The 13,563-nt window shown below is 36.0% G+C and overlaps 1 protein-coding gene across 1 annotated transcript; it reads right to left on the reverse strand.

Moving 5' to 3' along the window:
* Positions 1–3,251: 3,251 nt before the first annotated feature.
* Positions 3,252–4,977, reverse strand: LOC103441615 (uncharacterized). The gene is made up of 2 exons (XM_029107134.2): positions 4,093–4,977; positions 3,252–4,006 (listed from the first exon to the last, which is right to left on the reverse strand). Exons 1-2 carry the CDS (start codon positions 4,447–4,449, stop codon positions 3,386–3,388), a joined length of 978 nt encoding a protein of 325 aa, XP_028962967.2. The 5' UTR covers positions 4,450–4,977; the 3' UTR covers positions 3,252–3,385.
* Positions 4,978–13,563: the final 8,586 nt, after the last annotated feature.

Genomic DNA, 13,563 nt, shown 5'->3' on the forward strand with positions numbered 1-13,563 from the left:
TGTACTGGTTTGGTACTGAGGTTCTTTTATAAAAAGTGGGTATCAAAAAACACTAAGTTCAAAAAGGTGTTTGGTAAACATTTAAAAACTGCTTATTTTCGCACTTTTGAGTGAAAAAAAAACTGAAAAGCAGTAAAAATAAGATTATTCTCACAACATAGCTGAAGCAATTTTTTTTTTCTTCAAATCACAGCAATACCAAACCATCTCTCTCTCTCTCTCTCTCTCTCTCTCTCTCTCTCTCTGCTTATTTTTACACTTTTGGGTGGAAAAAAACTGAAAACATGAAACAGCAAAAATGAGATTATAATCACAGCAATACCAAACCATCTCTCTCTCTCTCTCTCTCTCGCCTATGATGTTGATCTGGATTCTAGATAAGGCCGGAATCATGAAAACTGCAATGAACAGAGTTATGCCTGTTTCTTTTGGCCATCTGTCATCAGATACACTTCATCTGGGTGGTTGTCAATTCCACTTTTGGACTCGGCTTTTTCCTCTGTGTTAACTATTTAGAAGAGGAGCAAGCCATATCACGTGATTTTTGGTTTAAAATGTATTGTATTATTAGACCGAGATATCATTGTGATAGTGAATCTATTCTATATTCTATGTACGTTGCTCTTAGTGGTGTTCATGACTGATGCTACAATGTCACACTGTGTATGAGGGGCTCTACTGTGGCGGTGTACTCTTACCATCCAAGTTCCTCTCTTAACAAATGAAGCTTTAGCTATTGCAGAGGTTGATGGATGCAACAAAAAGCTCAAGTGCATTTACTCTTTAGTGCAGCAGAGCCGGAGACTACATTTGTCGGAATTTATTAAACTTTACCTCCACTGAAAGAAGCTGAAAAATCTCTCACGCTGCACTTTTTTCTTCCTTTTTTTTTTTTTCCTTCTTTTATTTAGAAAAAGAAGGAATCATAATAATTGATGGTGTGGTTTTTTGTTTGGTGGTGGTTATGAATGTAAGCCGCTGTTTGCTGCTTTAAGGATGATAATGTCTTGTTGGGTCAGAGAAACTCAGAGGTGCTTGCTTCTGCTTCTGCCAAAAGTGCTTCTTTATGTTGTTTTCGGCATTGGTGTTCTGCTTTTTTTGGGGTCTTTTGATATGGATCTAAAGTAATTAAAAATTGAACTTATTTCAAAAGTCAAAAGTCACTAAAAATTGGACCTATTTCAAAATTTTCTTTTTTTTTCTCTTCTAATTTTACTATTTTTCCTATTTATTAAAATAAGAGAAATATCAAGGAGGCACTCTTAAAAGTGAGGTTTTTCATGAATTTTATGTCACCTTATATTTTTTGCACAATAGAAGTAGGGACTAAGGTGGTTTCAGGATCTCCCAGATCCGAAAAATATACATGTGAAGGTCTTCCGATGACTCTTTGAATTTTAGTACTGGTCCTTTTTGTTTCTTCTAAATGCTTGATGTAATATATGTTAGTTATATCTCAAAATGTTGGGCCAAAGCTCAAAAAGTTCTCTATATTACTCATTATATTATTTCGGCATATGTCAATATATATTGACATGTGCATAATAAGTCTTCCATGTGAATAAATTGATTTTTTTTTTTTTTTTTACGCATTTCGCGTGCTATTCCTATCTAAAAAACTTGTATTTAACACTGAAATTCCAAAGTTCAAATCTTGAATCCACCTGTACAAAGTCCATGAATAGTTCCACTGAGAACGGTCCCTTTAACATTTCTCTTAAATTAATATGTTTTGTTGTCTTATAGTTCTTGGATCTGAGGAATATTATATTAGTTTTGCTTATATTGGACGCTGCTATAGATCCCTTGGAGGGAGGCAAGGCATGAATTTCCGGCAGGGATAAAAGCTAGAAAGCATGGGATACGGTTGACAAGCAAAGAAAGTGACCCCAAATTTTCTCCCCCCTCCTTATTTTAATAATATTTTCTTCCAAAAACCCAAACCCAAAACCCCCAAAGAAGGGGGAAGAAAGAGTAAAATTATATACGTGACCGGTTTAGATTATTATACATCTACCTCTGAATTTGGTAGTTTGACTATTTAAACAACCTTACGGTTTAGTTTCTTGCCATCAATCTTCACTGTTCATTTTTCAAGTTACTCAACCGTCCGGACTACTAAAGAAAACTTACTATGTCTCTCGTAAAATGACTAATGGATTCCTTATGTGACTAGTTGATAACAAGAAATTTTTTATGGTGATTAAAAGATACGTGATAAGATTTTCTCCGAAACCTAAAAAATGGAGAAGAAAAGCTGATTTTATATAATGAAGTCTCTATCACTCTCATTACGTGATTGACCGAAATACATGTGAGGGGGGAAGAGATAGGGTTTGGTGATGATCAAGACCATTGCTTTGAAAGGGAAGGGAAAAATTAGACAAAAGCTTCCTTCTAAGATGAAAAGAAGTTGGCTTTTTTTGACATAAAAGCAAATCCAGGAATCTTCATTCATGAATCATGAGTGGTGCTTCTTCTTCCCTACATAGAAGAGACTGCTACAGTCTCAACCCTCACCTTTTTCATCATTCTTTCACAACTAGAATCATGACTCATTTACTATAACAACTCTAACTCACTCTCTCTCTCTCTCTCTCTCTCCTACAAGAGATTCACCATGAAAAACCCCAATTAGAGGCAAGAGGAAAACCTTTTCAAAATAAGAATAATCATAACCAACACTTTGGTAGCGCAGACTTGGTCGTAATCAAATTGTACTTGATGGTAACCATAGTCGTATCCAAACTAAGCAAAGCAGTTGTTAGTGCATATGTGCGAATTTTTGTTTTCGTAATCTGGATTAGATTGTTGCTTAATTAAAATAAAAAAATTATCCAAATCCAAGATAATTAAATATTAGTTCATTAATAAATTAAATATTTTGAAGAAGTTAATAAATTAATGGAGGATTTTGATTGTGCCACCAAGTGTAAAGATAGAGTAACAAGAAGCTTCCATTCCATTTTTTTCCTATCTTTGTTCACCCAACCCTTTTTTTACTTTTACTTTTTCTTCTACATTTGTGTTTTTTTTTTAAATCAACTTGGAAGATCTTGCACCCATAATTGCATTATTTATTTATTTTATTTTTAAATTTGAGCTGTTTTGTAGCTTAAAAAAAAAATAAATAAATAAAACCCCTCTTCATGGATTCAACCATGATAACCAGTAACTACCTGTCGATGAGTCAACGCTACGTCAAGTCTAAATTACGGATAACTAGTAACTACTAGAACAAAGTTGGAGAATGCGCGAGAGAAAAGAAAGGTGGTAATAAAAAATACAAACAGAAGTAAGAAGAAGGGTTAAAAAGGTACAAATAAAACCCAATAACTAATTACCTCTCTCTCTACTCTGTAATATTGTTTTACTTTTTTATTTTTCACCTATGACTGCAAAAGTCCAAAAGCTTCTTCCTCCCCTCAACAATTTCATCAATGAAATCATCAAGTTGGCTCGCAATATTCTCCGCACCAGATCTCAGCACCCCAAAACACGCTTTCAAGTTGTCCACTCCCTCCCTAATCCCGCCGCCGTCAACCTCCCACTCCACCACCCCCTGTGGGCCCCCCCTCTCCAGCTCCCCCCTCAGCTCCTCCATCGCCCCCTTCGACCTCCTGAACTCCCACATCAGAACCCCCGGCCTCTCTCTGATCTGCCCGATCTCCGCCGCCACCCTCTGCTGCAGCCTCGCCGTCGATATCATGAACGATGATCCTAAGATCATGCACCCCTCGTTGTACCCTCCCCTGCAGAAGCTCGACTCCTCCTCCGGCAAGCAGAACACCAGTCCGTACAGCAAGATCATGAGTAGCAGCGAGCTCACGTTCCTCATTGCGTACAGGACTCCCCTGAACCCATTGAACCCATTGAGCTTCGATTCGATGGAGACCCTTTCGTCGAATTTGAGCGACAGCGGCTGGATTCTCGTTTCCATCAGCCCCCTGTTCTCCTCCTCCAATCCGAACGCCTCTCGCCGACACCCAGAAATCGCGCGCACCACCTGTTCGACGAAATACCACAACGAATCAGTCAAACGTATCAAGCAAGTTAAAGATTGAGAATTTGTGATCAAATTGAAAAACCCACCTGGCGAGAGAGCTGGGGAGTGAGATGGCGGTGGGAGTCGAGGGTGGAGGTGATGTTGAGGCCGGAAGTGTAGTAATTCTCCATAGCGGAGACGGCGGACTTAAGGACATGGCAGGCTTCCCAAAGCTTGGAGCTTTCGTCCATGTACTCGTCGAGCCACTTGTCCCCGACGGGCAAGTGGAGCTTCTGGACGAGAAGGGTCAGCTGGGAGTGGAAAGATCGAATAAGGGAAAGAGCCCTTTGGAGGAATTGGATTGACATGAAGTTGTTCGAAAGATAGACCCTTTCGAGATCGTCGATCCCTCGAGTCAGAAACGAATAGAAGCCATTGACAGAGTTGGTGGACGAAGGATCCATTTTTAATCTTCCTCTCCTTTTCAATTTCTTTTCAAATATCTTTTGTTTTGCTTGTGTAGAAAGCTTGAAATATTTTGTGTGGGATTAAAAAAAAAGAGGGTGCTATTTAAACGGATGAGAGAGAGAGAGGAGAGAGAGAGGAATGGGATTATGAGGAGGGAATATCTTTAGGAGGAGAAGAAGAAGCAGCTCAGGTTTCTAAGGTTGAAAACGATTGTTGGGAGCAATGATGGGTGTTTCCTATAGAGGGGAAAGGATGAATGGTAATATGCCATTTTCATTGTTTAATGGGATGGGATGAAACGATGTGTGAAAATTAATTATAAAGACATAAGATTTATGAAACAAAACAAAATAGAAGCCTCAAAAAATACCCAAAAAGGAAACAGACTGTCTGTGTGTGCTTCTTCTGAATGAGAGAGAGAGAGAGAGAGAGAGAGAGAGAGATGTTTTGGGTCATTAGCTAATTAGCAGAGGAGAGGTATACTTATACAAGAAACAGAACATGAAATTTTCATGAGCCAGCTCCCTTCCAATTTCTTACTTTTCTCTCTTACAATTTTATAGATGTAGGGTGGGGGGTAGAGAGAGAAATTGGTAGAGAGAGAGAGAGAGAGAGAGAGAGAGAGAGAGAGGGAGAGAGGGAGGGGTACAAATGCAAGTGGGTATGTTTACAAAATTCTAGTTGGAATTGTATGATATTTTATTTTTTTAATGTTTTGGATTTGAGTTTATTGGTTTGTAAAGTGTTTGACTGGATTGACTGAGTTTCTACTTGTTCTCGTTCCTCTTCTAATTCTCTTTTGGTTTCAATATTATTCTTTTGATTTGAGTGCTCTTTGGCTTCTTCTTTCCTCATTTCCTTCCTCGAGCTACTGACTTGGCTCCTTATTTCCCCCTCTACTCTATTGAAATTTGTGGGTTTTTGTATTTCCTAGATTTATTTTTCTTGTTTTGTTTATTTTTTTCAATAAATGGAATGATGAGGTTCCTTGTATGTGTAATTTGTCTTGTAATTTGTAAACATTCTTACCAATACCAACCATGCAATAATCCCTCTTTTTAGGCCACATTTCCCTTTTAATATCTTGTCTTCAAAGTGTCTCGTTCTCTTAGTCACTTCGGGCCTATTTGGTGGGCTAATCGGGATAGGTCGTGACTAATTAAAATAAATTTAAGTCTAGTCTTTTGTTTATTATGTCAAATGTGAGGTAGACATGATCAGATATGATGAGTTATGAATCCACAATAGAGTGTGTTATCTAACCTATCATTAAACATGGGTTACAAGTCTTTTCTTACATGACCATGTCAATCCAATCTCATTTTTAAGGCTCAATCTCATCTAGCTCACCAAATAACTCCTAATGACTAATGATTTATGGTTATTTAGATTTGAATTTAATATCGAGAATTGAAATTGAAAAATTAAAAATACATCTATTTATTCTCCAATCTTGAGATCAAACTAACGGTGAGTGAGGTATGTATCACTTGATCATGGGCGGCTGAGAGAACATTTCTTTTATTAAATAGTTTATATTGGTAATTAATTTTTCCTTTGGGGACAAAATGGATGATGCTTCTTCATGAATTATGCCTGCAACTTGAATTGAATATCAATACATGACCCAATAATTTAATCCTAGCCGTTTAATGGTACTCCTTAGGACCCATCTAACGGCGGAGAAAGTAAATAAAAGTGCGAAATGATCAACTCCATGGGTCCCAAAATTTTGCTGCAGTCCACTCAATGGGGTTATATGAATGATTAAGTTGGTTTTAAGACAATAATCTAAGGCTATAAACATGTTTAAAGGTAAGAGAGGTTTATGTGTATGTTTGTTTATTGCTTGACAAGCATTATCAATTATTTAATTCTCTTTGGTTTAATAAATTATCAATTATTTATTTTATTTATTTGTTTATTTATGGGGGTCTTAGTTTCTTGATGTGAGGAGGGAGGGGGGGGGGGGACCAGGAAATCTAATTTATGTTGGGGTATGTGACATTTTAGTGTTGATTTTATTTTAGTCTCGTTGGGTGCTCGTGGTTTTTTGGAAAATATGACGTGATCTTAACTCTTAAGAGGATGTTGGTCTTTTGAGATTTCATTGGAAAGTGAGTAGGAAGAAGAAGAAAAAGAAGCTTATTTAAGAGTTAGGACCAGTGATTTAAGTGGTGGTGGCCATATCTTACCCATCCATTCTTCTTAACCTAACTTTTTTATACAACAAGTGCGGAATTAAACTACACTGCATAATGGATGAGTCATAATTTACCATTGGCATATTCTAACATTTGATATTTAGTTGAGATTGTTCATTAGAATCGTAATCAAAGATGTATCAGAGATTGTCCCTTTGAATCATAACCAAAGATGTCTCGGTTTTTGTTTTTTTAAATAATCTTAGTAAAAAAAGATGATGGTTTGACATCCTAATTTTTTTCAGAGCAATACACATTAGTCCCCAATATTTTGTTTTAGAAAAATACTATAGATACTTAAAAACCAACAAGCATTTACAATTCTAGTACCAATTGGCATGACATTGTTTTAATCGTTTTCATTTGGTTTGACATTGTTTCAAGCGTTGATAATGATTTTATTATAATTTTAAGAATGAATACAAGCATTGCAGAAGACATTCTAAATGAAATTCAAGAGTGTTCCTCAATTCAAAATTTATTTGGTTAATGAATCACAGTATGAACTTTGAGCTTGGCTAACAAACTCAACAAGTTAAAACTTTAATTATCCTAGTACACATGTAATATCTCATTCAGTACTGTACTTGGGGGCAAGGAGCCCCAGCCTGTGACTGACTACCAAAAATTTGATTGTCCAAATTTATTTTTCTCTCAGAAACTCTCAGTTTGATGGTTAAAATATTCAATGAAAAAGGGATCTTTTTTTTTTTTTACTTCTTTTCTTGGTGAACTGTAATAATTGAGCTGTTCACCTACTGAATCTCATCCCATATGGAGAAATTTTTCATGCGCATAGAGTGGTATATCATATGTCATTATATAGTTTGAGAGAAGTTTTATTTCTCAAATGTCCTTCCATTTGTATAATGATGTAGTGTATCATTCTATGTTCTTGGCACACAAAAAAATCTCTCCATATAGGCTTGTATTGACAACTGAACCAGTTGTTCTACTAGGGAGTGCATAAAGAAAGAAGATAACTAGTCCTCTTTCTTTTGCAAAAAAATTCAAAAACTCATATTTTGAATCCAACAAGAACCCCAAAGAAGAAGAGTAATTTTCGCTGGACAGTTATTGTGATGTCTCATGTCAATAGTATAATGGTATGGAGCAACATAGTGACAGTATACCACTGGCACGAGACAATAACCCTAATTCTTTGGTTTGGAATTTTGTTCAATGTTGGATGTAAGGAGTTCCCATTTTTGCCAAGCAAACGAAAGGACTTCCAAGAATCCAAATTTTGCCAAGTGAAATTGGGTAGCTGTGGATTTAGGATCCGGTGGGTGGGTGAAGGGTTGTTTGATTATTAATGGTGAAAGATAAACTCTCTCTTGGAAAGTATAACGAAAATTGCAAGTGGTGAATTGTCCTGGTTAAGATCTTTTTTCTACAACCAACTTCATTGCTGGTTGGTTGGTACCAAACTGCACTAATTCTGAAACTACCGAGTACCTATCAACTTTATACCTTTAAGAACCCACTTAATGATTCATGTTGAGACATCCCTGCCAAAGTACAAGAGTTTCTCTCCAACCAGGAGGCCAATTACAACGCCAACACGTGTCAACATCAAAATAAAACTCCTAAAGTCCCACATCAACCGTGAATGGAAGCTGTAGACTCCCCTCAACTATAAAAAGAGACCATTCTCCTACAATTAATCTCTAATGCAATTATTGTACTTAAGCTCGTCATTAGAACTCACTGATGATGATTATGCTTGAACATTTGCATTGTGCAAACTTTTCATTATTAATGAGAATTTCTCCACCTCCATAGACGTAGCCCAACTTAGACTGAACCATGTATATCTTATGTTTGCTTCTTTATATCTATCTCTTTACATATATCCTTACTAGATGATCGGAGCAACTTTGTGAATGCACAAATTGACACTTTATACATTGTTCCAAAGTCCTATTAATTTTGTGCATCAACAAGGTTCAAATGAACTAGATCAAAACTATTAATATATATATATATATATATATATTACAGTGAATGAAAGAGGTTTAACACCTCATGTACGTCCATCACTTGAGGTGAAAGTAATGCAATTGATGGCTAGATTTGTCCAACATCCTTTTCATCCCCATCATGATAATTACCAATAAAAGTCTCTATTGAAGAATGTTTCATTTTCTTCTAAAATGGGCTTTAGATGGACACAACTTGATGATGGTCCAGAGCCCCCTCTCTCAACCATGAACGAAACAAAGGAATGAGTCGAATGATTGTTTTATTTTAATTCAAATTAGGACACAATAGAAACCCTAAATAGGGAAAGAAAAATAGTTGGCATCAGAAAAGTTGTATCGAGAAAGTTTTGACAATGTACTGTTGTCGAACTCTGCATTTAAATTATTGATTACGTAAACTTTGGTTGAAGAACAAAGTATTCAAGCAAATCTCTACTTTACTATCTCCAAGTATGTCCTCTAATGATCCAATCTCCATTTTTTGGAACTCACCATCAACATTTAGCATAGTGATTTGGACATCCATCCTCCTATTGATTATTATTGACTTAGCTAGCTAAGAATTTTCCTTCAATGTCATATACCAATAATTATTTATTCAGCCTCTTGAACAATTTATATCTTAAGGTTTAACGATTTTCACAATCTTGTTTTACCAAATTTAAACCTAAATCTTCACTGAAGTTTCGAAGATGTTCGAGAAATGATAATTTTTGCATCCCTTAATGGAGAATGCACATATCCCTTCAAAATATTATCCTTCGAGAAAAAAAATTTTGTGAGTGCGAATGTGTGACGAAACAGTGTACAAGATGTCAATTGAAGAAGAGTTTTTTTTTTCTTCATTGAAAATGAAAGTTATTTAGAAATTTTTTTGTGTTCTTCGAAATCATTAGGTTTATAAGGAAAGATTGACATTTTTATCATTGAAGAACTATCTCGGTGCATTTCAGTAGGAATTCAAGTTCAAGTTTTGAAGATTTTGCTTGATGATGTTAGACTTAAATGTTCATGCAAGTAAAACACCAATGTATTAACCTTGCGAAGACATCATCCTAGTACAGCAAGCATTGGAAACTGCAACAAGTATTCTTGAACACCTTGATCTGTAAGGAGGGCCTTCTGCACACTCACCACGATCGTGTTACTCAAACCTATGGGGAGTTCTCTAAGTATATGTTTCGGTGGTGTATGCAGGGACCTTCCCTTGGTATTTATACTACTACAACCATAGTGCACATTCTCATAATCATACACCAGGATCCCTTATTGTACAAGGATATAATCTACCAAATCTCAATCCAAATAGGATGGTATCAAGAGCCCTTATTCTCCAATTATAACCGGATTATATACCTTACTTGGAGTCCAAGTTATAGCTTATAACTAAACCTTAATTGCACTTACACTCCATAACAATCCTTATTAACTATATTGACCTATTAGCCTTTGGATTAGAGATGACTCATTCAGAACTGTCGAAGACTATGAACTTAGACAAGTCTTCATGAGCTCTTATAATCAATAAATAAGGTTCTCACTTACATGAAGTAATCAATCACAGACTTGGTATAGAAGTGAGTTACAAAACCCTGAGTCAAAAGCATTGACTTCATCACTTCCAGGTCCAATCAGTCTTATATCTTAGTATTTAATGCTTTTGGTGAAATTTTCAATCTACAAGAATAGCTCATACATAATTTCATGAAAAAAACTCAGTTCACATGCCAAGCAATCTCACAACACAACCAAATGCAACTAATAACCTTTTGCTGCTACATTGTTTCATCGAAAAACACATCAGTTGTTTATAACCTTTAGCAACCTATTTCCAACAGCAAACATGAACTAAAACTATATTGAAACAATGTATGAATTACTGAAATAACATCATTTTATTAAACCTTCAATTCAACCAAGTGCAGCGACTAGCTAAACATAAAACCAAACTCAATACTAACTGTCACGATAATAACTAACATGCATAATTAAACTACAAATTATCATTACTCCCACTAGTTCAACAAATATAAGGTTGCAATCACTCACATATTGAGTGCATGCTTATGAAAAGCTGCATTTGGTAATACCTTAGTGAGAGGATTAGCAAGCATTGCATGAGTGTCAATGTAATCAACCTCGATCTCTCCAGACTTTACTTTCTTCCTTGTCAACGCATACTTGGTGTTCAAGTGCTTAGTTTTATGGGACCTTTCATTATTCTTAGAATAAAAGACAACATCTTTATTATCACACCAAATCTGAACAGGCTTTGCTATTAAATCCATAATCTCGAGACTACTGATGAAATTTCTCAGCCATATAGCTTGTGATGTAGCTTCATAGCAAGCTACAAACTCAGCTTGCATGGTAGAAGTGGCAACAGTATCTTGTTTCACACTCTTCCATGACACTACCCCATTTGCCAACATGAATATATAACTGAAGTTAACTTAAGTTAATCAAGGTAGCCTGCAAAATCTGAGTCATTATAGCCTACTAGTTCGAGTCTCTAATACTCTTTTGTTCTCTGCAAGTATCTTAAAACTTTCTTAGCAGCTATCTAGTGTGCATTACCATGGTTAGACTGAAACCTTCCCAATATGCTAATGGCATATGCAATATCAGGTCTGGTACATACCTGTTCATACATAAGACTTCTAACAAGAGAAGCATAAGGCTTGCTAGCCATTTCTTTCCTCTCAAACTCAGTCTTAAGGCACTGATCCTTACTGAGCTTTTCTCCCTTTGTCATGGGAACATCACAGCCATTCGAGTCTTCCATATTGAACCTTTTCAATGTATGCTCTTTGTGATAAACCAAGTAGTCCTTTACTTCGATCCCTTGTGATCTGAATACCAAGAATAAAAGTTGCCTCTCCCATACCTTTCATCTTAAAGTGTTTGGACAGAAATTTCTTGGTGTCACTTAGCAATGATGCATTATTGCATGCTAATAATATGTCATCTATGTAAAGAATGAGAAAAATAAAACGGTTTCCATTCCTTTTCATGTAAACACACTCATCACTAGGGCTTTCTTCAAAACCATGTGATGAAACAACCTCATCAAACTTCAAATTCCACTATCTCGAGGCCTGTTTCAATCCATAAATGGACCTGTTAAGTTTACATACCAAATTATCTTTCCCTTCTTAAATGAAAACCTTTAGTTGCTTCATGTAGATCTCTTCTTTAGGATTTCCATTCAAGAATGCAGTCGTAACGTCCATTTGATGCAAAAGTAGATCGAAGTGAGCCACTAGTACCATGCTCACTCTAAAATAGTCTTTTGTAGATACTAGATAGAATGTTTCATTATAATAAACCCCTTCTTGCTGAGTATAACCCTTTGCTACGAGTCTGCTTGGTATGTTTCAATATCACCCTTTGAGGGCTAGTTTGGTATTGCTGTGCTTTGAAGAAAAAAACACTGTTTTTGTTGTGCTGTGAGAATAAGCTCATTTTTGCTACTTCACGTTTTCAGTTTTTTTTTTCACCAAAAACTGTGAAAATAAGCTGTATTTAAGTATTTACCAAACATTTTTTTGAGCTTAGCTTTTTTTTATACCCATTTTTTATAAAAGCACCTCAGTACCAAACCAATACTGAGTCTCTCTTGGTCATGTAAACCCATTGGAGCTTATTGGTTTACATCTTTGTGGAAGCTCAACCAACTCCCACACTTTGTTTTTATTCATGGAATCCAATTCTGATTGCATAGCTTCTTGCCAATGTGCATTATTGAGACTCTCAATTGCTGCCTTGAAGTTTAATGGATCTTCTTCTTGACTACTAAACTCAACTTCTTACAGATACACAAGGAAGTCATCTGAGATTGTTGGCTTTCTTATAAGAGTGGATCTTCTGGTTTCCATTTGCACATGCTCAATGTGCTCCTCTTGAATGGTTGATGTGTTGTTCAACTGCACATGTTCTTCTACAATTATTTCTTCTTATTAAGTAGCTTATGTTGGTTTTGCAACTTGCTCATTTTGCACTGGAATTGGTACAACAACTTCATCTTTCACAACATCAGCTAGGGTTTCTTTTTGCATTGCTGTGATCTTTTCATTCCAGTCAAGATTTTCCTCCCATTGATCATCATTAACTTCTTCAATGAAATTGGCTCTCCCAGTTTCAATGAATCTCGAAGTATAATTGGGGCAATAAAACCGGTAACCCTTAGTTCTTTATGGATACCCTATAAAAAAGCATGTGATTGTTCTTCTTCTCCATTGGATTGTATGCTCTTGCTTATGCAGTATATCCCCAAATTCTCAAGTGATTTAGCACTAGTTTTCTATTAGTCCACAACTCGAAGGGTGTCTTGGGGACAAACTTGCTAGGGACCCTATTTAGCAAGTAATTTGCAGTTTTGATTGTCTCCCCAAAGAAAAGTAGGTAGCTTCGAATTACTGATTAATATCAAACTTAAACTTTGATTTAACAAGCCTACTAACTGAGACTAAATTCCTTCTCATGGAAGGTATATAAGTAACATCAACCAAATCTAGCAAAATAATAATAATAATAATAATAATAATTCAAGCCTAACTACTCCAATGAACTCCACTACAACTCTAGCTCCATTGCCCATGAAAACTGACACCTCATCCTTGTTTGGCACCCTCTTACCAATGTACCGCTGCAATGAGTTTGTTACATGAATTGTAGCACCAGTGTCAAGCAACCAGGTATCATAAGACATCTCAACCAAATTCAATTCAAAACAAACTGAAATTTTATGCACCATACCTTCGTTTTTCTTACTTTCTTTGTTTTCCTTCCAATGTTTATAACTAGTGCACTCCTTTTTCAAATGTCCCACCTTTTTGCAAAAGAAACATTTTATTCCAACACCTTTATGAACTGTCAGATGGTTATTGCCCCTATTGACCCTTCTCGCAACCCTTTTATC

Source organism: Malus domestica, chromosome 08, assembly GCF_042453785.1.
Source record: "Malus domestica chromosome 08, GDT2T_hap1".
NCBI lineage: Eukaryota > Viridiplantae > Streptophyta > Magnoliopsida > Rosales > Rosaceae > Malus > Malus domestica.